The sequence below is a fragment of the Abramis brama genome, assembly GCF_963993115.1.
Source record: "Abramis brama genome assembly, chromosome: 8".
In the NCBI taxonomy this organism is placed as follows: domain Eukaryota; kingdom Metazoa; phylum Chordata; class Actinopteri; order Cypriniformes; family Leuciscidae; genus Abramis; species Abramis brama.
Genome location: NC_139970.1, coordinates 36,467,600 through 36,492,291, shown reverse-complemented (window position 1 = coordinate 36,492,291; position 24,692 = coordinate 36,467,600). Strand labels below are relative to the sequence as shown.

Here is a 24,692-nt window from a genome sequence, read left to right as displayed (position 1 = left end):
AGGGGAGAGAGCGGAAACCAACTAGTTTGAGAGTCCCTCCGTAGTTCAAACTACAGAGTGTGTGAGAGTTAATTCAATAACAGAGAGCCGAAGGACGCGTCGCTGATCCGCCGAACGCGCGCGCGGCACGTAACTGGACGTCAGGTGAAGCGTCGCGTAACTCAACGGACCGTCATCATTCAGAACTTTAATAATCATACAACCAGACGGGGCTTTTGGAAGAGTTTTGGTGGAAAAAAAGACAAAGAAAGAAAACTAAAAGGTACGTTTATGCCAGTGCTATTGTTCAATGTCGCTTGTAAATGTATTGAGCGCTGAATTCATGCATTGTGTGCAACTTTCCTGCGTGTTTTTGTGATCCATGTGCGCGCCGTGCAGACCGGACAGCTCTCGGTACCGTGTGTGAACGCGCCCCCGTGGGCGTCTGGTCGTCGGCAGCTGTGTGTGTACAGCATCCTTAGCGATTCTTCACTTCCAAGGGTAGTTTTCCCAATGTGGAATAGCTTTTAAATGTGTGAATTTCATAGGCTGATGTGTTTTTTTTTCGCTCAGAGAAATTTCAAGAGTTAGCTATACTATAGGATATAATGTTATATTATTATAAATAATTTGTATTTATAGATATTGATAGATAGAGCTAGATATGCAAATATAAATAAAATATTATGTAGGATAATAGTACTTAATATAGTTGCATGCAGATATTACAAGGCCAAGCACACCAACAGCATAAATGTTTGTTTATACTGCTATAGCACTGTCACATAATTGATTGGGTATTTTCAAGGTGTTATGCCAACGATACATATAATATTTTGTGTCAGTATGCCAAACCGTTGCCAAGATAAAGCCTAATTCTTATTTGGCACTCACCACATTTGTTAATGCACACAAATTATTTTGCCAGCATGTTATGAAGATGATCTGACATGAATTTGAAAAATGGTATTGGCAGAATAAAAAAATAAATAAATAAATGTTTTCCATGAAATTTTAAATGGCTGACAAACAGTTTGGTTGACCATGGCAAATCAATCATTTTCCAATTAAATTTAAAATTACAGATTCAAAATTCAATTCAAAATGCATGATTATGACAATCTTTTAACTCCAAATATTCTAATTCTGACTTGAAGCAATATTATTATTATTAATAGTTATAAGATCGCTCCATCTCGAAACGGCTTGTTTACTCTATTTCTATAGCTCAAATTTAACAATAGGCTTCCATAGTCTGTGATGGAAGAAGAATAATATCAGTACAATAAGTGCCTATAATAAAACTACATTTGATGCTTGGCCCCTAATAATAATATAATGCTGTTTCTGCCAGAAATGGTTTATTATTTTTCCCATAAACATTAGTAATAGTTGATGTCTCATGTTTAGTTAATTATTTGAGTAATAATTGAAATGAGGTAATGGGAATTTTTGTTTTGAATTGTTTTCTGTCCTGTGAATTTATGACTCATTGTTTACCACTTCATTGTACACACTGGGCCCCCCAAAAAACAACTTGGATGCTAGTATTAAATGCAAAGTGGTAAACTTGTGAGTGGTGTCATGCCTGTTTCCTTCTGTACTTTCCTCACCAATAATTTCCACCGTTATCTTAAAAAAACCCTTAGATGTATCGAATTTGGGTAAAAGGCACTGCCATCTAAATTAGTGTCTTTGCATCCATCTTTTGAAGGGCTTTGAAAAGTAAAGAGCATCAAGGTTTAAGCTAAACTTGAGTTGCAGTTGAAAGGTGATGAAGACATCTGTATCTGTGAGGTATATTGTAAAGATATAATGTGGCATGTTATTTTACATCTTCTGATATTTGTAATTAACTAACTACATGCCCCTTTTTATTAACGAAATAGCTGACTCGAAAAATGGAAATGCTCATCCTCCTTTCACTCTAAGCATGATATTTTCTCTTTCATGGAACATAAAACGAGAAGTGTAGCAGAATGTTGCTGCTGCTTTCCATCAAGTGAATGGTGACAAGAGTCTGACCAATACACTATTCCAAAGTTGTTTAAAGGCTTTGTGTGAGGAGCAGACCAAAATTTGAGTTGCTTTTTTTTCATTTCTGGAGCTCGACAGCCCCTTCCCACTATTCAGTTTCATTATATGGTCAAAAGCAGCCAGGTCTGCAGTGACATTAAGGTTGTAAATCATGACAGAATTAAACATTTTGGGTGAACCATCCCTTTAGAAGATACCCAGTTGATTATGTACACACAAATGTTTCCTTTTCTTGTTGTTGTTCCTCCACTTAAGTGAATCGATTGTGTTCCTCTAGTAATGCCTTATGCTCCTTTCACTAAAACAAGCCTTTATAGCTTTCATATGGAGAGCAGCTGTTCCACAAACATTCAGTCTGATGCATAGGACAGATAGGTCACCTTTCCAGAGAAGCTTCTTTTCAAAAGCTTCATGCAACTATTTAGGACAGGTCTCGATGTGAATCCATTATTCATTTAGATTGATAAGAGGCCGCTGTTGGGCAACATGAGTATGTGCTGTGAGTGCTCTCAGCGTGTTGCGTGAAGCCCTGGCCTTAGATCTCCAGCATTAGGAACCCAGCATGCTGCGGGGAGAGGGAGCTTTGGATAAATTGCTGCCTAAGTGCCATCCATGCTGATACTGAATTGGTTTCAACAAGGCACCCTTCACTTGGGTCTAGGCCTCAGTCATCCATTAGAGTGGCGGATCACTCTGCTGTGCAGTGGGGCGTCCTCATTAGACTCCATACACTCACTCATCAGTACCCACAATCAGCCTCGCTGTGATACTTTTCTTACTCACCTCTAGTACACTAACAGTCACGATGATTTAGCAGCATCTGTCATCTTTTACCACCACTGAAAGAATGATAATTGAGGCCAAACATTGGCATTGTTATTGATCTTTAAAAGCGGTTACTAGTTTTATTCATTTTTTACATTCATTTTTATTTTATTGTATTAAATTTTCAACTTAAAGTATACAAGTATAGCATAGAGATGCCATAAAAGACAGTGCAAGTTTTGCAACTTTTGGTCATGTATATTTGCTGTCATGGGTATGCTATGCAGGTTTTATTGTGTTTTCAAAAGCATTGTCTGTCTAAAAATTGTATGTCTCTATACTTCCCAAATTACTTTTGGGAAAATGCAAATGCAGATGTGTATGTCAGTGCAAGTTAATTTTTAAATGAACAATAACAGGACAGATTAATTACTAAAAACACATTCCATTGATGAACAGTAGTTGGTGATTTTCTGCAAAAACTCATTGATGTTTCTTGAGATATCTCTAGGGGACAGAATTTAATATATTCACAAATGCATAACCTAAATTCTTATTCTCAAAATATGATTCACTTCTGTAAAACTGAAAAGGCGTGATAGCCTTTTTGGAAGTCCTCAGACTGCCACCATGGAGGAACTCTCTGGAGAACCTCTAAGCATCATTTTGAATATGCCTCATTCCTATTGTGTACTTAAGGAAATTCATTATAAAATGTAAGTGTGTCAATGCCATTCCCTTGTTATGGGGTTACTCGAGAAACCGTCGACTGTCTCTAGAGTTCTTGTAGGAACTTATGGGATCCATTTGGAAGTTCCACAGTTTCCTTGAGGTTCTCCACAGGGTTCTGTGAGTGTGGTGGTAATTATATGCATATACATATTAACTTTAATTAGGGAATGTGTTGTTTATTCTGATTCAATTCTGATGTCCCCCAATCTCAGAGTTTTCCCATTGTCATGGTTTGGATATCGTTTCTAAAACATATCTATCTCAACAGAAACATAAGCAACTGAACTCCGTTACCACATTAGTATGCATTACAGTCTCTGACAAAGTTTGCAGAGAGCAGTGTGTGTTTGTGTGTGTGTGTGTGTGTGTGTCGTACATTCATAATCCCTGGATACTTTTGAGGAAGAAGTGGGTGAATTAAAGTGAAATGCAGAATTAAAGTGAAATGCAGAAAGCTATCTTCTTAGCACGCACACCTACCGTCCCACTCCCACACGACTCCATTACCCCACCTCCCTTGCTTGCAGCCAATCTCGCTTTTATCGTTGCTGCTGCGGATCCAGATCCTGACAGTGGCAGCTGTAGAAGCAAGATCCCGGCAGAAACAAATGAGGCCTGTGCTGAGTGAGTCCACCTACGCGTGTTGCAGAGGTGGAGTGTGGTATGTGACTCTCCCAGCAGCCCAGGAGCCTGACAGGCGCTCTCTTATAGTCGCCACTCTTGGATCCAGCCACACATTTCTCTTCCTCCCCCTGCTGTGGCAGCCAGTGTCCTCTCCTTCGAGCGGTTTTGCTTTGTTTCCTGTAATTGCTTATTTTGTTCCTTCCTTTGTTCAGGTATGGCAGCGACTTTACCCAGAACCCTTGGGGAGTTGCAGCTCTACCGCATTCTTCAGAGGGCCAACCTGCTGTGCTACTACGATGCCTTCATCCAGCAAGGTGGCGACGATGTTCAGCAGCTCTGCGAGGCCGGCGAGGACGAGTTTCTCGAGATCATGGCGCTCGTGGGCATGGCCAGCAAGCCACTGCACGTCAGACGCCTACAGAAATCTCTGCGCGATTGGGTCACAAACCCTGCCCTGTTCAATCAGCCCCTCACGTCCCTGCCCGTCTGCAGCATTCCTGTCTACAAGCTGCCCGAAGGGTCACCCACATTGTTGCCTGGTAGCGGTGCCCGTGGAGACACCCAAGTCAAAGTGCCCAAGTGTTTGGCAGCCGCTTGTGTAGATCCCGGAAAAGGAGAATCAGGCAACGGGAACTCTTCGGCCACAGTTTCACCCCTCCAGAGTGGCAGCGAGCCACGTTTTTGGGCCAGTCATGGCACAGAGAGTGAGCACAGCCTTTCCCCGGCAGAACTGGGCTCTCCGTCTTCCCCTCGGGATGGCCTAGAGGCGCTCGACGCGGCTGCCATTCAGTCCGTGGCGGAGTGCGTGGAAAGAATCTCTCAGACTTTGCCCAAGAGTGACGCCATAGAGGTTAAAGAACAGTTGAAGGGAAATAAGAAGCTTGCCAAAATGATCAGCCACATCTTCGATATGAGCGACGAGGATCCTCACAGGGAAGAGGAAATCCGCAAGTATAGTGCCATATATGGCAGATTCGACTCAAAAAGGAAGGATGGGAAGCATCTGACTCTGCATGAGGTGCGTTATACGGGGCTCTCGCCTATTTTGGTTCTTTTGGGGTTTAAATAAATCATGCACTTCAAAGCATGGCTGTACTTTTAGTAAGAAATGATGTTGTGTCCCTGCTAAATAACAGTTTTTGGGATGCTGGTGTGTTTCCTTAATTAATTAGCTACAACAGAAATATCATGTTGGTCTGTTGCTTGCTTGTGGGACTGGTTTAATTCTTAGTGCATTGTAATATCTATTATTTATTGTCTAATTAATAATAAAAAATATCTTTCGTTTCTACATAGCTGACCGTGAATGAGGCTGCGGCGCAGCTTTGTATGAAGGAGGTGGCATTGCTGACTCGCAGAGATGAGCTTTTCGGACTGGCACGTCAGGTCTCCCGAGAAGTCACCTACAAATACACCTACAGAACTAGCAAGTAAGAACTTCCCAAACATGAAACACCTTGGTCGACTATTTTTGGACCTTTGGTTAAAACTGAAGTGTGCAATTTCTTTCAGTTTTTAAATAGTTTCTCCTATCCCAGCTTATTATGTACAGACCAATGCAAGTAAACCATTGTATGTTAATTTCCTTAAAAAGTGTTATGTGGCACTGTAAAGACATTGCTCTGTTGTTTGAGTAGTTCGGGTAATCAACATCACAAGTTTGGAACAGGACAACCTGCTTGTTCGACCTTCTCTGTATGAGAAGTTTGCCTAACCAACGGCACAAGTTTGAGACTACCTGTTTGCCTGACCATATTTTGATCACAAAATTTTGAAGATTCCAAACAATCGGTGCATAAAATGCTCTTAAATCCTGCAGAATCCGCCTGGTTAGCATGGAAAAAGCACAATGTAGGGGAGTTGTTTGTTTGCTTTAATGGATAAAAATTCCCTGCATGCATCATTTTTTACACCCCGTAAGTGACTGGAGTAATCATTCATGATGTTTAGCCTTTAAGCCAAGAGAGAGATAGCTAATGCTAATGCATTGTGAGCAGCTCAGGATCTGCTCTCTGGTAGTCTGCTTAGAGCCAAGCCAAGATATCAAAGTCGGCTTTGTCCGTGGCTTTTGTGTTGAGGTGTGAAGTGCTACACTGAGGTCTACGGAGAAATAAGAACACTCCCACTCCTTTTGCATCTAAAGGACCACAAGCCTTATCAGACACTCAAACCCTGCCATCCAAAGAGACCAAGCAGGTGTTTTCTGGATTTCCAGGCTTGCGTGTCAGTGGATGGAAAATTCCTTTTGTCATTACATAATTGCAGTCACTCATTCAAAACTTGAAAGATTGCATCACAGTCATGGACTGGATATTGCGAAAGTTATCTAGGCCAAGTTTTCTTACAATGCTTCTTGCGTCATAATGATATTTGCCAAGAGCACTCCTAAATTAGGTTGCAGGTGAAAACTACTATTAGTAAAGCAAGTATTAGTACTTTAAGGCCAGGGTTTTAAACCAGGGGGTCCATGAAACTACTTCAGGGGGTCTATGCAGAAGATAAATAAAACATAGAAACATAGAAATTCTATTTCATTTTAATGATCTGAGAAGGATTGTTTAATATAATAATGCTAGTTAATGTTGAAAGGGTACCAGGTGGGGCTGAGACTCTGGTTGTCAAGGGTTTGTTAAGGTTGAAAATCCTTGCTTTAAGGCATTTCTTGTATAAATTAAAATCCTCATAGAGACATGATCCTTCAGAAATAATTCTAATATGCTGATCTGGAGCTCAAGAGACATTTATTCTTATAAACAGTGTTGAAAACAGCTATGCTGTTTAAAATCATTTTGATTATTAGGAGTTTATTTTTTAGGATTCTTTGATGTATAGAATGTTCAAAAGAACAGTATTTATTTTAAATATCTTCATTGTCACTTTAAAAAATAATTCCCCCAAATAAAAGCTTACAGTCCCCAATCTATTGAACGATAGTGTATATTGAATATAATGTTTTTGCATTCATATTTACTTTGTTTAAATAATATTATCCGGACACACAGGATATGTAGGACACATTGTTGTGAAAGTGTTTCATTGCTTGTTCAGGGCTAAACATTTCATTTTCTTTCCTACAGATCTCGATGCGGCGACAGAGATGAGCCCTCGCCCAAGAGAATTAAAACTGAGGTGAGTAAAATTGCTTCATGATTTCTCCAACCTGAACTCCAAGTAATCTGTCTGAAGCTTCCAACGCAATTTCTCAAGTCATTTTGTTATTAATGTGCGCTGCTGCGCTAACACCAATATGCGAGGAAACTGTTGTAGGAGGCAGGATTGACACTGGGTGGGTCCAGTGGCTTTTTGTTTGCATAGCTGCCTGTCAGCATACTGAACTGTGTGGGAGGGCTTTGCAGGAGCATGCGGGGTAACTCCATCAGGATTGCATGTCATGGTGTAGGGGAAAGGTCAAAGTTTAGCCTGAAGAAGTTACAAAGGACTAATGTGTGCAAACCCACTCCCTCGATCACACCTTAAGTCCATATTTAGCCATCCCCTGGTCATTATTTTTCCATAACCTACATATCCGTTGATCAGTCTGCCCTATACTTAGCTGCACATATATAGTGATCTTATTGATGTGGTCTGGTGAAGAGGCCTTTGTGCTTTATGGCAGCTGTCCATTCATGGCTCTCTAGTGACACATTTGATCACTGTCCAGTCGTTAGATCTTCTGGAAACTTCTAACATCCCACATCAATGCTTATGGGCTGGGCTGGTGTCTCAAGAAGAGCAGGTGTTTGCCCACTTCACCTCTGCCCTAGTTTCACTCTGCATACGGGCAAAGACATGCGACCACTTCGGAAAATCAGTGGTTTCTACCCACTCTACCTCTAAGGAGAAATGAGGCCTTTATCAGTATCAGACAGTGGCAAATTACCAAGTGACTTCCTTTTCCCCCTAATTTGCATTGTTACTCACTTAATAATCACATTTTACCTCACATTTACGTCATGTTCCCACACTAGTTATGTGAATGAACAGCAGCATTGGGGAAGCTACTTATTTTTATTTTTTTTAGCAAGTTACAGTTTCAATGCATATTTATTTTGGTGGCTGTATTTACTAGTGTACAGCATGCGCATACACTGAACTCATCACAAATTTTTATGCAAAGCTACATACAAAAGTGGAGTGAATTACTCACCCATTGTTTGGAAAAAGACATCTGCAAGTTCAACAAGCAATGACAGGCACCCAATCTGCACTTTCTCTTCAGCGAATCCAGATGACTTAAGCAGGTTATTGCTACACTTTGGAGTTTGGGTTTTGATCCATGTATTGTAAATGAATACTGTTTGGGTGTAAATGTAGATTAGATTTCATGCTAATTAAAATTGTAATAATTCTCGTTGGTACATTTCTGATAACCATATTATTGACCTTTATGGAATAATTATTGGAATTTTTAGAGCTGCAGATTGGTCACACATACCGCCCACAAACGCAACGTGATCTCTAGAACACATGCTCGAATGAATCAGTGAATTTTTGTTTTTTTTTACATTTAAGAGAGAGTCACCTTTTTTATCAACATACCGTTTGGTCAAGCTACTCCAATTGTAGTTAAGTTAGTAGTGTCTTACAGTAAATTACTTTGTTGTTTTTGCATTGTTTGTTGCAGTTAATTTGTACTCAACTCTAGAATGGATTTTCCACGTTTAACTATTTCATAGTGTTTTACAGTTATTAGTGTTGTGTCTGAACTGCAGAAATAAAAACAACATAAACTTCCCCTCCCCCTCTCGCTGTCCTTGTCTGGCCTCAACTCTGCCCACATTACACTCCCATCCACACCATTGAGATTAAGCCGCCCGCCCACATGCACCCAGACAAGGTCCAAATGAGATCAGTTGTGCACCCACCCGTATTCTTGAGGTAGATGTGACATCATTACGTGGGTGCACTTGGAATCACCCACGCCCATGCATTTGCGCAGATACCACAAAGTGAAAAGGGGCCGAGTCTGAAGACACATGCATATACATGCAGGCGTATGCATGCACCTTTGTCTGTACGCTCTAGAAGACCAACCTCCGTGTCAAGAGAAAAGCCTTAACTCACAGGAGTGGCTCGGTGACTTCATTATTGCTGCGTGAGTGTTGGCAAATTTGCGTCAGAGCTGTTATTATCAGATACCTCTTTGCCTCAAACACCCAACTAGTAGTGAAAAGACTGGAATGTCCGTGGTAGTTTGCAGCCATGGGAACCCATGTAAACATTTGAAGTTTCGAGCTCATCCTTCGTGTAATAATTTAGACGGAGCAGTCCGTTGGACAAAATGTTCTTCTTTTTTTTCATCCGCCTGTTGGGTTGAAACTCATCCTGAGGGGATATTTAAGTGGGATGACATTTTATTAAGTATTTGACCTTTTCGCTTCAGAGGAATTAATCTCTTTTTCACTTTGGGTTAGTGAAAAATTTGTAGCTACGCTCTGAAGTGGTTGAGATTAACATCTTGTCCTCGAATTGTTCAGGTATTCTTCAAATGTCACTCTAACCTCATTGACCTCCAATAAGAGGTTGATTCATATTGCTATAAATGGTCTTGACCATTGCTCTTGTAGTGGACTTACTGGGGCTGGTCAAATTCAGCTATGACACATATTGTCTTTAAAGTTGATGTGTCAATTTTTTGGTGTTAAAATACTTCATCTTAACAATTATCATGCAGACACAACTGAGTAATTAAGTTGATTCTTCAAAAAAGTCTTTGTGGCACTATCATAACAGTATTCTGTTTATGAGCCATATTAAAGGGATAGTTAACCCAAAAATTTAAATTCTGTCATTAATTACTCACCCACATGTCGTTCCAAACCCTTAAGACTTTCGTTCATCTTCGGAACACAAATGAAGCTCTTTTTGATGAAATCTGAGAGCCTTCTGTCCATCCATAGACCGTTACGCAACTACCACTTTGACGCTTCAAAAAGTTCATAAAGAGATCGTAAAAATAATCCATATGAATTGAGCGGTTTAGTCCAAATTTTCTGAAGAGACACAATCGCTTTATATGATGAACAGACTAAATTTGGGCTTTTATTCACATATAAACGTTGATCAACTCACACATCAGTTGTGGTAAACAGAAGCTCAAGCATGTTTTCTTGATGTGTGAGAACCAATGAGGTTCATTCTCGTGTTATGCAGCACGTTTGAGCTTCCGCAAGAACCAATGAGGTTTGTTCTCGTGTGTCAGGCAGGTTCAGTTGAGCTCCTGTTTGCTCCCTGATCAAAAAGTCTGTTCATCATATAAAGCGATCGTGTCTCTTCAGAAAATTTGGACTAAACCGCTCAATTCATAAGGATTAGTTTTAAAGGAGAAGGATGTCAATTTTAACATTTGAGCAAATTTTTTTGTAAATTTGGAGTGCTGTCAATACAGAGAACAACGACAAAAATCGGTGTTGCCTACACAGTATTATCCTCTTTTTAAAATTTGCACCCTGTTGACTTAAATGGGGCAAGTTTTAAACCTGCTTTTAGCCTCTTAACAGCCTTGATGTGTCATTACAAGTGCACAGGTCATGTGAGTGATTCCTTCAGAGTGAACATGGTGAATCTGACTGCAGTAGATGTGAAAGATATAAATAAAAATGATAATAATTCAGCCAGCGCACATACCTGTATTTACATCCTGTTTTCGGTCGAAGTCCACAGTAGTCGATTGTCGAGTTCACGCAGTTAGTTGGTTACCTATGATCACGCGCGTGAACTCGACAATCGATTACTATGGACTTCGACCGAAAACAGGAAATAAATACAGGTATGTAAGCTGGCTGAATTAACTTAATTTTTATTCATATCTTTCACATCTACTGCAGTCAGATTCACCCGTGTTCACTCTGAAGGAATCACTCACATTGGCTGTGCACTTGTAATGACACATCAAGGCTGTTAAGAGGCTAAAAGCAGGTTTAAAACTTGCCCCATTTAAGTCAACAGGGTGCAAATTTTAAAAAGAGGATAACACGGTGTAGGCAACACCGATTTTTGTCGTTGTTCTCTGTACTGACAGCACTCCAAATTTACAAAAAAATGACCGGAGTTCTCCTTTAAGAAGCGTCAAAGTGGTAGTTGCGTAGCTGTCAATGAAGAGTACAGAAATCTCTCAGATTTCATCAAAAATATCTTCATTTGTGTTCCGAAGATGAACGAAAGTCTTACGGGTTTGGAATGACATGAGGGTGAGTAATTAATGACACCATTTTAATTTTTAGGTGAACTATCCCTTTAAGCAACACTGGGCTCATCCAGTGGCATATGTTTTGGCAAGACTGTTGGTGTGTCCTACCAAAACAGGGCGCGGATGGAATGGAAACCGGTTTAAAAATCATTATTTCGCAGAAATGATGCGCTTCATTTTTAAGTTGACTGACTCTGAAACTTTGATCAAAAGGAAATATCAATCGAATGTGTATCGATCTGCAGGAGGGCTGTTTTGACCTCCAGGAGGCGCTGCAGGCTATTCACATGCGCCAGGAGAGCCTTAAGGAGCAGCTAGCCCACGCCAGATCTAAAGGAGAGGAGACGGTTGGGCGGAATATCCAGGTGACTGACTGCATTATGACAGTGTATTTATTTTTGTGTGGGAGAGGAATGCTCTCAGGCGCCTCACTGACTCCGTCTTCATGTCTGTCTACCACCACACGTCTCGCTCTGGTATCCTATCATGCAGGTTTTCAGGTCAATAGCTGCAAGAGCTTCCCTGGTCCTCCTGACCATGACCTACTTTTGGTCAACTGGTCTAATATATGAACTATCATTGGTTGGATATTTTTAAGGAAGTGTATGGGATGTTCTAACTGATGAAAAATACTTCTGTTAGCAAGTACTGTTACTCTCAGTGCTTTTTGCTGATTGATGTTCTATAGGGAAGAAAAATTATCTCAGTTGTTCTCATAGACCAGAAGTTCTCAACCTTTTCACACCAAGTCCCCTTATTGTTCAACATGATATTTGAAGGCTCTTCTAAAAAAGCAAATTTGTAACCTCTGGTATTTCTTTTGTAATAAAAATAAATTATGTATACACACACACACACACACACACACACACACACACACACACACACACACACACACACACACACACACACACACACACACACACATATATGTGTATATGTATGTATGTGTGTTACTTAAGTAACTATATTACTATAGTTATATAATTAAAATGGAGAACAAATGGAGACTTTTCAGTTTATCAGCTTAAGCTTATCAGATTTTTCTTAAAGGGATAGTTCACCCAAAAATCACTTACCCTCATGTTGTTCCAAACCTGTATGAGCTACTTTGTTCTGTTGAACACAAAAGAAGATATTTTAAAGTAGTTGATAACCAGACAGTTGACGGTAGCCACTGACTTCCAGTATTTTTTTCCTACTATGGAAGTCAATGGCTACCGTCAAGCGTCAACTGTCGGAGATTTCAATATTTACTTAAAATGTCCAATATTATTGGAAGATAAAATCATGTGGGCTTTCCTGTCTATTATTAATTGTATAGCTCTACACTATAAGGCCAAAAACATTTTATTTCAGTCTGCAAAGATATTTATGACTTCACACTTTTGCTGTACCATGACAGTCTTGACCTTAGAGAGAATAATGATTTTAAAAGGAGAGTTTATACTAATATCTACTATAGCACCCTTAGTTTTAATGCTAAGAATGCACTGCATACTTTGAGTGCATTATTTATTACATTTTTACACACTTTTGCATACAATGATGGTTACTTAGCTAGAATTGTTCACATTGTCTTTTGCATCTGGGACAAAGTTGATGCATCTCTCTATTATATCTTCTGAGCAACCTCTGAGCATTTAAAACATAATTTGTGCCGTCTTTTCTCTTTAATTGTTCTGTTTTTCAATAGATAGATTGACAATGCATTGTCTGCATTGTTTTGAAGTGGAAACGTGTTATTTGTAACTGAATAGCATCTTCCTGTGTAAAAGAAAAACAAGCAGTAAAAGTTCGTTTTGCTTGCCTCTTTAGGTAGCATGCTATTGCGCATGTAGGAGGGGTGCTATTGGAATGAATCAAGCTTTTAATAATAATCAGAGAGCTGAAACATTAATATAATCACAACGAAATATTTATGGTAATTAAACCCTGTTTCATGTGCAAATATGATTGAGGAGCATTCAAATAATCATTGGGTATTTGGACTGTAGTTTGTTTATGGTTAGTTTTGTTTTGTATCACTACAGTTGTGGTTTGTTTGTGAATGACGAATATTGGAAATCATTTGTGTCACACTGGACGTACGATGCTATACACATCCGCCTGTCTGACTCCCTGCTGTCTGTGCATATTATAGGTTCAGCTGGAGCGTCTGTTGGCCAAGCAGATGGAGATACTGCATGATGCCGCGGCGCAGGACAGACTGCAGGCTCTGGAGTGGAGGGTTCCACCAGGGCCCTACAAACACAGCTCAGACAGGCAGAACAGCAATGGCCTCTCAGCTGACAAAAACGCTGACCAGCAGGGTGAGTTTGTGCTTTATAAAATAAGAGATGATGGGTTATTTGTCACATAGTGGATGCTTTTTATCCAAAGTAACTTGCTGCCCATTTATTGCAAGGACAGGCCTTTTAGAACTAAGTTTTTTTTTTTTTTTTTTTCTTGTCAGCAAATTCAGATGCTTTTAAACTGGGGTCGAACTAGGGGGTTCGAAAATTAAAAAAAATTAAATATTTTTAGGGCTGTCAAAGTTAATATGTTTAACATATTCACCAAATTTGATAGTATTACTTCTTCATTCTCTTTTCTAGAGACTGGTCAGATGTCTTGGCATCAGTAACACTAGATTTTAATAGAAATGCATAAATTAGTGTAGAAAAAAATTGTTAACTGTAAAGTGTTAATTTCAGATGTGCTGTCAACTAAAATGTAATGTTATAACAAATGTATTTATAATAATAATTATAATAATATCTATATAGTATACAAATATTATATTATTATAAAATAATATTTATATAATAATTATTTTAGTAAATCCTTTTTAGTACAATGATACTACTTGTCTTTTCAATTTCCTTTTTTTTTTTTACAGGGTCTTGTATGAAAATACACCCTTATTTCATATTATATTGTATCATATTTGGAGGTCCTTTGCATCAAAAAGTTTGAAAACTCCTTAGTGTCTGAATCCTAAATCGAAACCAGTTGAGAACTGGTTGAAGAAGAGAATGTAGAAGTCAAGGAATTTATTTTCACAAAAAACAGCTATTATTATTATTATCATTATTATTATTGTTATCAGAAAAGAAGACAAACTGTCTTTTACTCTTGATTGACCATCCGGGTTATTTTTGTACACATTTGACAGTATCGAAAACCGGTGAGGCGTTTCAGTTGTTGTTTCTCATATAATTCAGTAGCTTGCATCACCTGTTCCAGACTCTCTTTTTTTCTCGTTTCTTGTTGGCACTCTCATTTCTGGGGCTCATCTGGCAGCTGCAGGCGGAGGCGGGGTGGTGGGTGTCAGAGAGGGGAGGGGGATGCTGGGTGGAAATATGAACACAGCTCTGCGTTCTGCTGCTAATCTTGTGCCTTAGAATGCCACCCGTTCTGGAGTTCAGTTTGACCCTCGTGTTGGTTCATGATGATAATTACTGCACATATACAGAATCTGAGCACTTATTATCTGCATCACAGCACAGTTACAAATGTTTGCTTGTTTACAAGAGCTTTTGCATTGCAAAGCAGTACGCGACCAACACCATGGATTTTTAACGGTGATACTCATATGTATTGGCCACCCTGCTTTATAATTTAATTTAATAATAGCAAATAAGACGTACAGAAACTTATGCACATATTTTATGCACATACATATGCATACATTTATTTTTGTATGTTTTAGGTATATTAAATATCAGGAGCATCATGCACTCTATTTTACTGTAATTACTGTAATGTCATCATATCAGATACTTATTATTAATTATTACATTATTAACACATTTACTCCAGAATATTAAGAATAGCCTATTAGACCTATAAGTCCTGCATCTATTCAGTCTTCCATGTATTGTGTAGCTTATAAAAACAAAAGATTTTAAATCATTTAAGCACTAACATCGCAAGTCTATCTGCACCTTATCTTGGCGTTCCACAGCACTTTTTGTGAATCAGAAGCTGTTCTTTGAAGTTCAGAGTTCGGTTGATTGGTGTTAGTCAATTTAACAGAAGGCTAAAAATTTATTTTTTGTACAATTTTGGACTGATTCCCCCATCCACCAGCCCGTGAATACTCAATGGTTCTGCGCAAATTGCCCAGGCCGTGTGACAAACTTGTGACAAAATTCACATAATATCTAAAAAAGATGACAACTTTAGGGCACTTTTGATTTTTTTACCTACAATATTCTAAGATTAGAGTAAACTTTACAGTTTACCTACACAATGTGTTGACTAGGTTATTGGATAAAACATGTCAAATTATATTTGAAAGGATTGCCGCTTCCATAGACAATAGACATCAAAGGATATTTTACAAACTATAAATGTTTTTGCTTGTATCTGTATTTAAATGTCAGAATAAAAAAAATAAGCATTATATGGTTTAAAACGCTAAACAGTTGTGATATATGACATTGGGACATTGGGCACAACCAAAGTGTGAACTAGGGCTGGTTATCGTTCAAAAAATGACGATGTCGATACAGTTACCGATACCTTAACATCAATACCGCTTCCTGAATGATACTTTTTCCGATACCAATTTTATGAAATATGGTTTAACAAGATTACATTACTTGATATTACCTTAAAAAACAACAACTTTGTTGACATTTTTTACGTACGATAACACACATCATTCCAGGAAATCCCATGGGCATCATCACTGTAGCTGAATAAACAGAAGATTGAAACGCTTTGATTGATTAAACATGACTAATAAACACACAACTGCCTTGTTCTGTGTAAGAAGCCACATTATCTCACAGAAGGATGCTCAACTGTCGTTATGAAGTGAGTTTGGAGTAAAAGCATGTTATTAAATGTTGCCTTTTGTTGGACAATAGGTTCATAAATGCTTCTCATGTTTGGAAAGATGTTTGATGCGTGTTGCTTTTTCAAATGCACGTTATAAGTGACTCAAACTCAGTGATTTCAGATGGAGCAGCGTTTACAGAGCCGTACATCAATGACAAGCTGCGCATAAAAAAATAATCGCAGCCTTTGGAATTTCATAATCGCGATACGCCAAATCGGTTTAAGTGCGATTTCATGTAAATTGCAATTAATCGTGCAGCCTTAACGTGCGCGCTCCTATAGAGAGAAATGCACCTTTCATTTGGATTATATAATGGTTCGATTAAAAGTAGACATTTCAAGCTTTCTATAGGCCTATTTCTCATGTCTGTGAGGCTATTAGGCTATACGCTGATTTTCGGTTCATTTGTGACACGCTCTAGTTCTTCTTGCAGTCTAAAGTTTATTCTGTGCACTGTCAAGTGCTTCATCGGGTTTGTCGTGTTGCTGGTCTTGGCAGCAGTTATCTTGTAGCAAATATTGCTTTGCACGCTGTTGGCATCGAGCCGGGTGAAATGTAGCCACACTTTTGATCTTTTCCACATCTTTTACATCTATGGAGGTTGGGACGCTTACACACTAAAGCCTCACGTGTGACTCACGTCTCTGGGCGTAACCAGCGTAAACTAGTGTTTTTCCTTGATGTCTCAGCCAATCATGCTGCATGCTTATTGGCTCACTGACGTTGACGAGATTAACTCCTTGGGTATCGAAATTTGCTAACTCGATACCCAGCCCTAGTGCGAACGCAGATTTGAATTTAGCAGTTGATAACATGATGCACTGAACATTGTAATCTCACCGGTGTGATCGTACGCTTTAAAGGGTTAATTATCAAAAATTAACAAAAAAAAATCATTCAGATCCATTTGGCTCAAAAATCTGAGGGGGCAAACATTTTTATTTACCAGATATCTGCCAATAAATGAGCTTTAATTGTTTTTTTTTTGTTGTTGTTGTTGTTTTTTTCAGATACTACACAGGTCGCATACTTTCATAATTTATGCACCAGCCAGGCATCTACCATTGAGAAGAATGGGGATGCTAATGGATGGCTTTCTTTAGCTATTATAGACTCCTTGGAAAAAAATGCTTATTTCTCCTTTGCATTAATATGACACTCTTCTCATTATTTAGGATAATTATTATTTGTTGTTTACGTTGCGCTGAGCACAACAGAGCTCTCTCCCTCCACAAATCTGAGAATAACTCCTTCATGAACTCTCTGAGTACATGATCCCTCTCAGCTTTCTAATATCCCATGCGCTCTCAGAACTCCAGAGTGGGCGTATGGGATCTGCGGAGAAAGAATGAGTGAGAGAGAAAGAGGTAGAAGCAGTGGCAGAAAGTGAGAATTAGATGAGACCTAAATATGTCTTTCCTTAGCCTTGACTCTCCCCCAGGTAGGGCTTTAATGAAATGAATCAGTGCTGTTGGGTTTACAAACATATCAATTGTAATGCCATCTCAAGCCTTAGCAGGAATTTTCATTCTTGATCTTGAATTGATTGAATATATATATATAGGCATGTATATGTGTGTACACACACACACACACACACACACACACACACACACACACACACACACACACACACACACACACATATATATATATATATATATATATATATATATATATATATATATATATATATATATATATATATGCGATTAATCGATTTACCAGCACTAATATATCACTACAATTCATAATTTTTGTACTATGTTTTTGTACTATGATTTGGTGCACAAGTAACAGTTCTTAATGTTCAATGTTGAAAATGTTGAGAAATGTGGTGCTGCTATATTTTAGGTACATTTGCTTCACAATTCTTTGATAAATAGAAAGTTTGAAAGAGCAGCAATTATTTGAAATGTATATATATTTTTTGTAACATTACAAATTTAATCCATCCGTTCTGAAAAAAAAAAAAAATCTTACTGACCCCAAATCTGTCTGTCTGTCTATCCATCTATCTATCTGAATGATGGATGAAAGAAAGTTGGATGGATGGATGGATGGATGGATGAAGAATGGATGGATGGAAGATATATTGATGGTTGGATGGATGAAGAATGGATGGATGGATGGAAGATATATTGATGGTTGGATGGAAGATAGATGGATGGATGAAGGATGGATGGATGGAAGATATATTGATGGATGGATGGAAGATATATTGATGGTTGGATAGAAGATAGATGGATGAATGGATGGAAGATAGATAAATGGGCATACAGACAGACGGACTTTGTGGACCAGGGTGGAAGAACACCATTTATTATCACCTGTTCAGTTTCTTTAATTTGCATTTCTCATCCTGTCAATCAAATTCAAATTCCAATGCAATTTCCTGTGGGACGAGGCCAATTCAAATTCTTTCTGAGTTTTGTCCAACCCTGTTATCCACAGTGGTCGTTATCTTCTATGGTTTAAAATGAGGTATTATGAGGAGTGGGTGGAAGAGACGTGTCCCCTCAATGTTCAAATTAACACAATGCCCTTTAATTACCAGCAGCTTTAAGTTAAAAACGACAGATATTAGTCATGATGCTGCTCTGATCCTGTCAATAGACACAAATGAGATCAGCCAGCCAGGGACAGGGGAGGTTAATGTGCTGTGTTGAAGGAGGCAGTAAGCACAGAGGTGTACACACTGAATGCAACTCGCTATCAATGTGCTTCAAGCCGCATTCGCTGTCCTCGGGCTATTACGGCGTGTGCGTTGGCAGGCTGTAGTCGAAGAAAAGGTGCATTTGTATCAAATGAAGCTCAGTTGCAGGCGTGAGAGAGAGTATTGTGCTGAGTGTTTCTGGTAGGCGGAATGCTTGTCTCCTAGCATTAGCTTGGACTTGGTAATGGACATAATGATGCAGTCTTGCGTTTTGTTAAACGCCGATCATGAATACAGTTGCGATGTGAAAAGAGATGTGAACATGAGTTAAAATGAATGGTTTGTTTTATTGTTTCTCTGCAGGAGAGAGACCGTTGAATCTAAGGGTGACCAACCTGAGGCCGAGCGCATCAGATGGAGACACTCCTCTTGGAAAGCAGCTGGCGAATGAGTTGAAGAGGCATCATCACGCTAATGCAGAGAGCAAGATGTCAGCAGCCACAGGTGTGTGTTGAATGGAAAGAGAAGAGACCTAGTGAGCTGCTTACATGGGCAATTTTGAGGCATCATAAGCATGCGACTGTAGGCTATATAAAGGCTAAGACACCTAAGGAATTTCAAGTCAGCATCATATGCATCAAAACGGCACACTAGGGTCTGAAACAGACCCACACACACTCTGTGACTTCCAGTAAACGCTTTTTTGGTAAATGCACATTATCTTACACACTCATGACATTAGCGCTCCATGGCTGACTTGGATACATTTGTTTTTCATACCTGGGTCATTCCTGCAGTACCTTTTGAACTCTGTAACTTTTAAAATATGAATATGCTAGTGTTATAATATAAGGAAGAATTTCTATAACAGGGTCACCAGACTTTCAGAAAAATGCTCTGATCAAGAATGCTCTGATCTGATTCATTATAATTCGAATATTTTCAAGGTGACAAGAAAATGAACTAAATTGACCATAAGATAGAAAAAAGCTCAAAAGTACTCAAGGAGAAACTGAGTTAATTTTTGATATTCATTCGTTTTAAACATTTTGATTCGAAAAAGTAAAAAAGAAGAAACACCTGTAATATATTATATTATATTATTTTATTTTCATAATACATTTTTTACATTTTAGAAGCACTTTTTAATAAATTGACATTTTTTCCAATTCTAGAAGCACTTGGGGACATGGTAAAAAATAGAAAATATGAATTATTATCATTATCATAATTATTTGTTATTTTATTTTTAATCAGTTGTTTTTCCATTTTAGAAGCACATGGGGACATAGCAAACATATCAAACCAAATTGTTAATATTATTTAACTTCAGTCTTTAAAATGGTGTAATTGTATCCAATATCATCTCATATGATAACAGGAATGATCCGTATTATATTTGTCATTGCTAATATATGCATTAATTCATTCATTTAGCAGACGCTTTATCCATCACTAATTGCATAAAGGGTTTTAGTAATCCAGAACATTTCTCTTCATTTTTCCAGAAAACGGAGACGCATCTTCACGTGCCCTCAACCTTTCTGAGAAGAAGACCATCAAATCAGAGCCGGAGGATTCCAGATAGCAGCCCTGAATGCTTTCGTTTCAAACCTACAACAATACACGTCGTCTGTCAGTGAATACTAAACAAGCACAACTACAGTAGAGCCTTAACAACCGACGTTGCCTCAAAATAGATTTTATTTTAGTTTCTCGCCATTTTTGTTTTTGCCAAAGCACCTAGAGTCCTTATTTCCATTCTCTTGAGTAGATTCACACTGTTTGTGCTGTCACTGACTGTACTCGTTCAATTCTCACTAGCTCTAATCACCTGTTTTTATCTCTTCATGCTATCCTATCGGTGTGGACCACGAAGTCCGTTATTTGTACATACATGGAAAATGTCTGTTTGAAAACGGTTAAATGTTATTTAAATACAGTATGTGTTGTATGTATATATGATTGCATGTATAATTTCACTGAAACAGAGGGACGCAGTGTTTTTAAAGTTGTCAGTACGCAGCTGTTGTTGTCGCCTATTTAAGTGAGCCTCCTGGATTGCGTTTCTCTTTAAAGACCCCATGCAGTCGCTTTCATTTCCTGTATTGACTATTTCCTATTATAACAGGAAGTTGGTAGGACACATCAAAAGGTTCGTTCCTTTTTTAAATATGAACCGTGATTTGTTAGTTGCTATTGCTAGTCGACAACAGGTGGTATTATTAGCAGGAGTTATGATATCATTCTAGAGAGCATTTGATTGGAGAAAACTCTGACTCGTCGATATTAGGGCTGCATATATCGAAATTATAATATTATAATATGACAACACAATAGTCAAATCATGCAGGCTGCGATTTTCATTTAGACGTGTGCAGCTCATGAGTTTCAGCAGTGTAAATGAAAAGGGCCTTGTTTTACTCTAAAACCGACTGTGCACATATTAATTTGCCAGCAAACTGCCAAAATAAAAGCTTGATTGTCTAAGAAATTAAGATGTAAATATTAGTACTGTATTTTTACAGTTGTAAATTTTCATTTATTTAATGCTCTTATTTTTATTTTACAGTGTAATTATTGCAACATTTCTTATTTTAATATTTTTATTTAATAATAATCAAAAAAATCATATTTTATTATTGTATTTGAACAGTAGGAATGTGAAAGAGAGTTGATTCTTGTAAAGAACATCCACATTTTTCAAGTTTTCCCCAAATTGCTCAACCCTAAAAAGATAGTTTGCAAAATTCCCAACTTTTTTAAATTATCTTAATTTTCTACAGTTTCACACTCAAACTAAATCAACCCAAACATTCTAGAATTAATTCTTTCCAAATATAGCTATTCAAGGCGAAAATCAAATCACAATATATATCACAGGGGTTTTTTTCAATATCGTGCAGCCCTAATCAGTGTTTTTGGTTGTTTATCCCAGAAGAGAAAGACGAAGCGCCTTTTTTAATGCGTAAAATTGAATTTTGTCAGCGTTTAGCAGTACACTAGCATATAGATGACCTCAGAGCTAAGACATATATGAATACTCTAATTTTAATCTCATGGGGTCTTTAAGGAAGTTGACAATGCTAGCGAATCTGAATTTAAAAGTCTCTACTATGGTGCTATGGTTGAATTTACTAGCGTAACACACAGGAAAACTGCGGTACACATTGCTATTTAAACACTGAAATCTCGGAGCCAGTCGTTTGTCTTTCTTGAACGAATAGTAATGGCTGTTTATTCCGAAACTAAGCACAATTAATATATTTCATCGTACTCTATACACGCCAACAAAATGCTAAAATAGACAAGCATGTCTCCCCTCTTGAACGTTAGCGAAATAGTCATGTAAATAGTTTAAAAACATTCACAACTGACTGGAACTTGAAAACAGGGCGTCTTTGCTGCACCATTCCAGTCTTTATCATAATCACGTAATGTATTTGTATTTCTGAATATTTAGTCGTAGAGCAATACCGGATAGCTGTTGTCACTTAACTCAGTGAACGTGTCTAGGTGTCCCAACCTCAGAGGACATTCACTGTATAGTATTTCTACTCTGTTTCGTAGTGTAGACATAGTCTTAGATTCAGCTAATGTGCAAATGTATGTGAAACTGATATGCACTAGTGTTTGATTCTCGAATTTGCATCCTACCGCTCAACATTTCTCGTGTTTCTCAATGGTGATGCGCGTTTTTGTAGGACTTGTACCTGTGAAATCATCGGTTCGGCTTCGAGTCGCACTCTTTATGTAGTTCTAGAGTATCACGTGAGGTGAAGTAGGCACAAGATAATCAGGTTTTCCGCAATTACATGTCTGTAATGTACCGGTCAAGCTGTTATATAATCTGTATTTGTGTCGATGACAAATACCTCTATATCGGTGCAAAGAGACCGATTTTTAACGTCCTGATCATACACTTCAGTATTTTGAGGGAATGTGTGGAAATATTGTGTGTGCTTTTATTTTTTTAGGATTACTTTCAGAGACTAAAGAGATCTCGAGTATGCAAAATCTTAATTTAAGTGCCATTTTAAACCTATTTTTGAAAGTCGGTGGGTTAGGAGAATATTTATCCTCATTTTGCCTTAGTTTAAAAGCATTCCACGTTACAATTCTTCGCGCGTGGTAGTTTATTTTGGGTGTTCGTTTTAGGTGGAATGGAAAATGAGATTTGGGAAGTTGTATGAAAATCTGAGACTTAAAGCCTTGGCAATATCAAGCTTTCTAAGAGCACTGGAACAAAATTTGCTTTGGAAAAAATCTGATTGGACCTCACTGATTACATCGTTACCAATGACCTATATAGCAAGACATATCTAGACGCCTACCTTTGTTCCTTGCTTGTTACCGTCTTTAACCACTCACAGAAATGATCAGTCTTTCTCTAATCTTTGTACTTGCTTTGTATAATAGACTTATGCATCTTGGACTGTGGGATGAAACTGTGTTGTCAGTAGAACTTGTTCTCATCACTTTTGAGTAGAGAGTACTTTAGGATATGCATACGGTAGTCCTGCACATATTGTTTTGTAAACACTAATATATTTAATTTGTTATACAGCACATGAACATTAAACTCTATTTTTTTGACATCTGATTGTGAAGTACTTTTCATTCTCCCATCCATTTGAAGTGTTTCTCATGCTTTGTTTCAGGACCCAGATTTTATTCTGCACATCAAGTGGATTAACATACAGTTAACACAAAATATCCTTAAAATCAGATAGAATTATTCATTTGTGAATTTATTAATCGATTCATTATCTCTTGCATTTGAATGTTTTCATTAATATTAACTGAGACCTGTGACTCATTGAACAGATGCTACTGGACAATGTTTTTTTTTATTTTTTATAAAAATTTGTAAATTACCATAGCTAGAAAACCTCAGTTTCAGTCTGATTCATTGTACGTCTCTGACTACAGCTGTGGACCGGTGGTCTGAATACCCTTGTGCTTTGAACTTTGTGTTACTAAGAAGTTGTGATATGCATAGCAAGGAATTACTGGCCTTCATAATTTTTATAATTAAAAGAAAAATGGCTTTTAAGATAGTTACACTACAAGCCAATCTTTATTATGACTATTCTCCACATTTTAGAATTACAGTAAAATCATCCAACTATGACACAAAATGCAAGTATGACCAAAAATGTTTTCACAATACATCAAAACCATCTTATATTAAGTCTCTACTCCATTAATTTTCTCAACTAACTTCTGGGATGCTCTTTGAATTTGTTTTATTTTATTATAAAATATTTATATTTTCAGATTTCATTTTGATTGAACTTTAAGTAAGATTTTATGTTGTTTTTTTTCCTTTTTATTAGATTTATGTTTTCCCAATTTCTATTTAGATTTATTTTATTTGAGTTAATTAGTTACTTCAACTTCTTTTAAGTTGCCACGGCAATTTTTCTTTTAAGTTATTTAAGTTTAAGTTTTTCATCTAATATTTATGTTTTATTTCAGTTAGCTTTATTTAACTTTATTTAACAAGGTTTATGTATGCTGGACACTTGTTGAATGCTTTTCTTTCGCTATTTGGTCCATTAAAAAAATTAATTAAATCATATATTAAGAAATCCATATGTAGGCACTATACAAAACCTTTTGGCTGGGTAGTGTAGAAGAAAATATTTGCACAAAAAAAATAAACAAATGCATAATATTTAGAGTAAAATAAAGTGTATATGACTAAATAAAATGTATAAACGGTTATGTTACTATAATTGTGACTAAAATGAGAGTTGATGTTGATCTTTCAAGTAGGCCTATCTGCCTTTGATGACATGCGTTCAGACAGATGACTGTGAGGGCAGCGTGTGGGTCGATATGCCTTCACCTCTATTCATTTGCATCTACATCAT

General features: G+C 37.7%; 1 protein-coding gene across 2 annotated transcripts; it reads left to right on the top strand.

The window, feature by feature from the left end:
* Positions 1-23,416, top strand: nab1b (NGFI-A binding protein 1b (EGR1 binding protein 1)). 2 transcript variants are annotated; one of them, XM_084122716.1, is made up of 8 exons: positions 1-262; positions 4,350-5,155; positions 5,434-5,567; positions 7,215-7,266; positions 11,572-11,691; positions 13,470-13,638; positions 19,177-19,317; positions 20,322-23,416. In XM_084122716.1, the coding sequence occupies exons 2-8, from the start codon at positions 4,352-4,354 to the stop codon at positions 20,399-20,401; spliced, it is 1,500 nt and encodes a 499-aa protein (XP_083978842.1). In that variant the 5' UTR covers positions 1-262; positions 4,350-4,351; the 3' UTR covers positions 20,402-23,416. The 2 variants fall into 2 exon arrangements, with proteins under 2 accessions (XP_083978842.1, XP_083978843.1); XM_084122717.1 differs by lacking the exon at positions 11,572-11,691 and having other exon boundaries at positions 129-262; positions 20,322-20,538.
* The last annotated feature ends 1,276 nt before the right edge of the window (positions 23,417-24,692 follow it).

Excerpts from the sequence above, each read along its gene's own strand:
- nab1b (XM_084122716.1), top strand. The coding sequence starts at position 4,352 with ATGGCAGCGACTTTACCCAGAACCCTTGGGGAGTTGCAGCTCTACCGC. Across the intron at positions 5,568-7,214 it reads TACACCTACAGAACTAGCAA|ATCTCGATGCGGCGACAGAG; the intron begins GTAAGAACTTCC and ends TCTTTCCTACAG. Across the intron at positions 7,267-11,571 it reads CCAAGAGAATTAAAACTGAG|GAGGGCTGTTTTGACCTCCA; the intron begins GTGAGTAAAATT and ends ATCGATCTGCAG.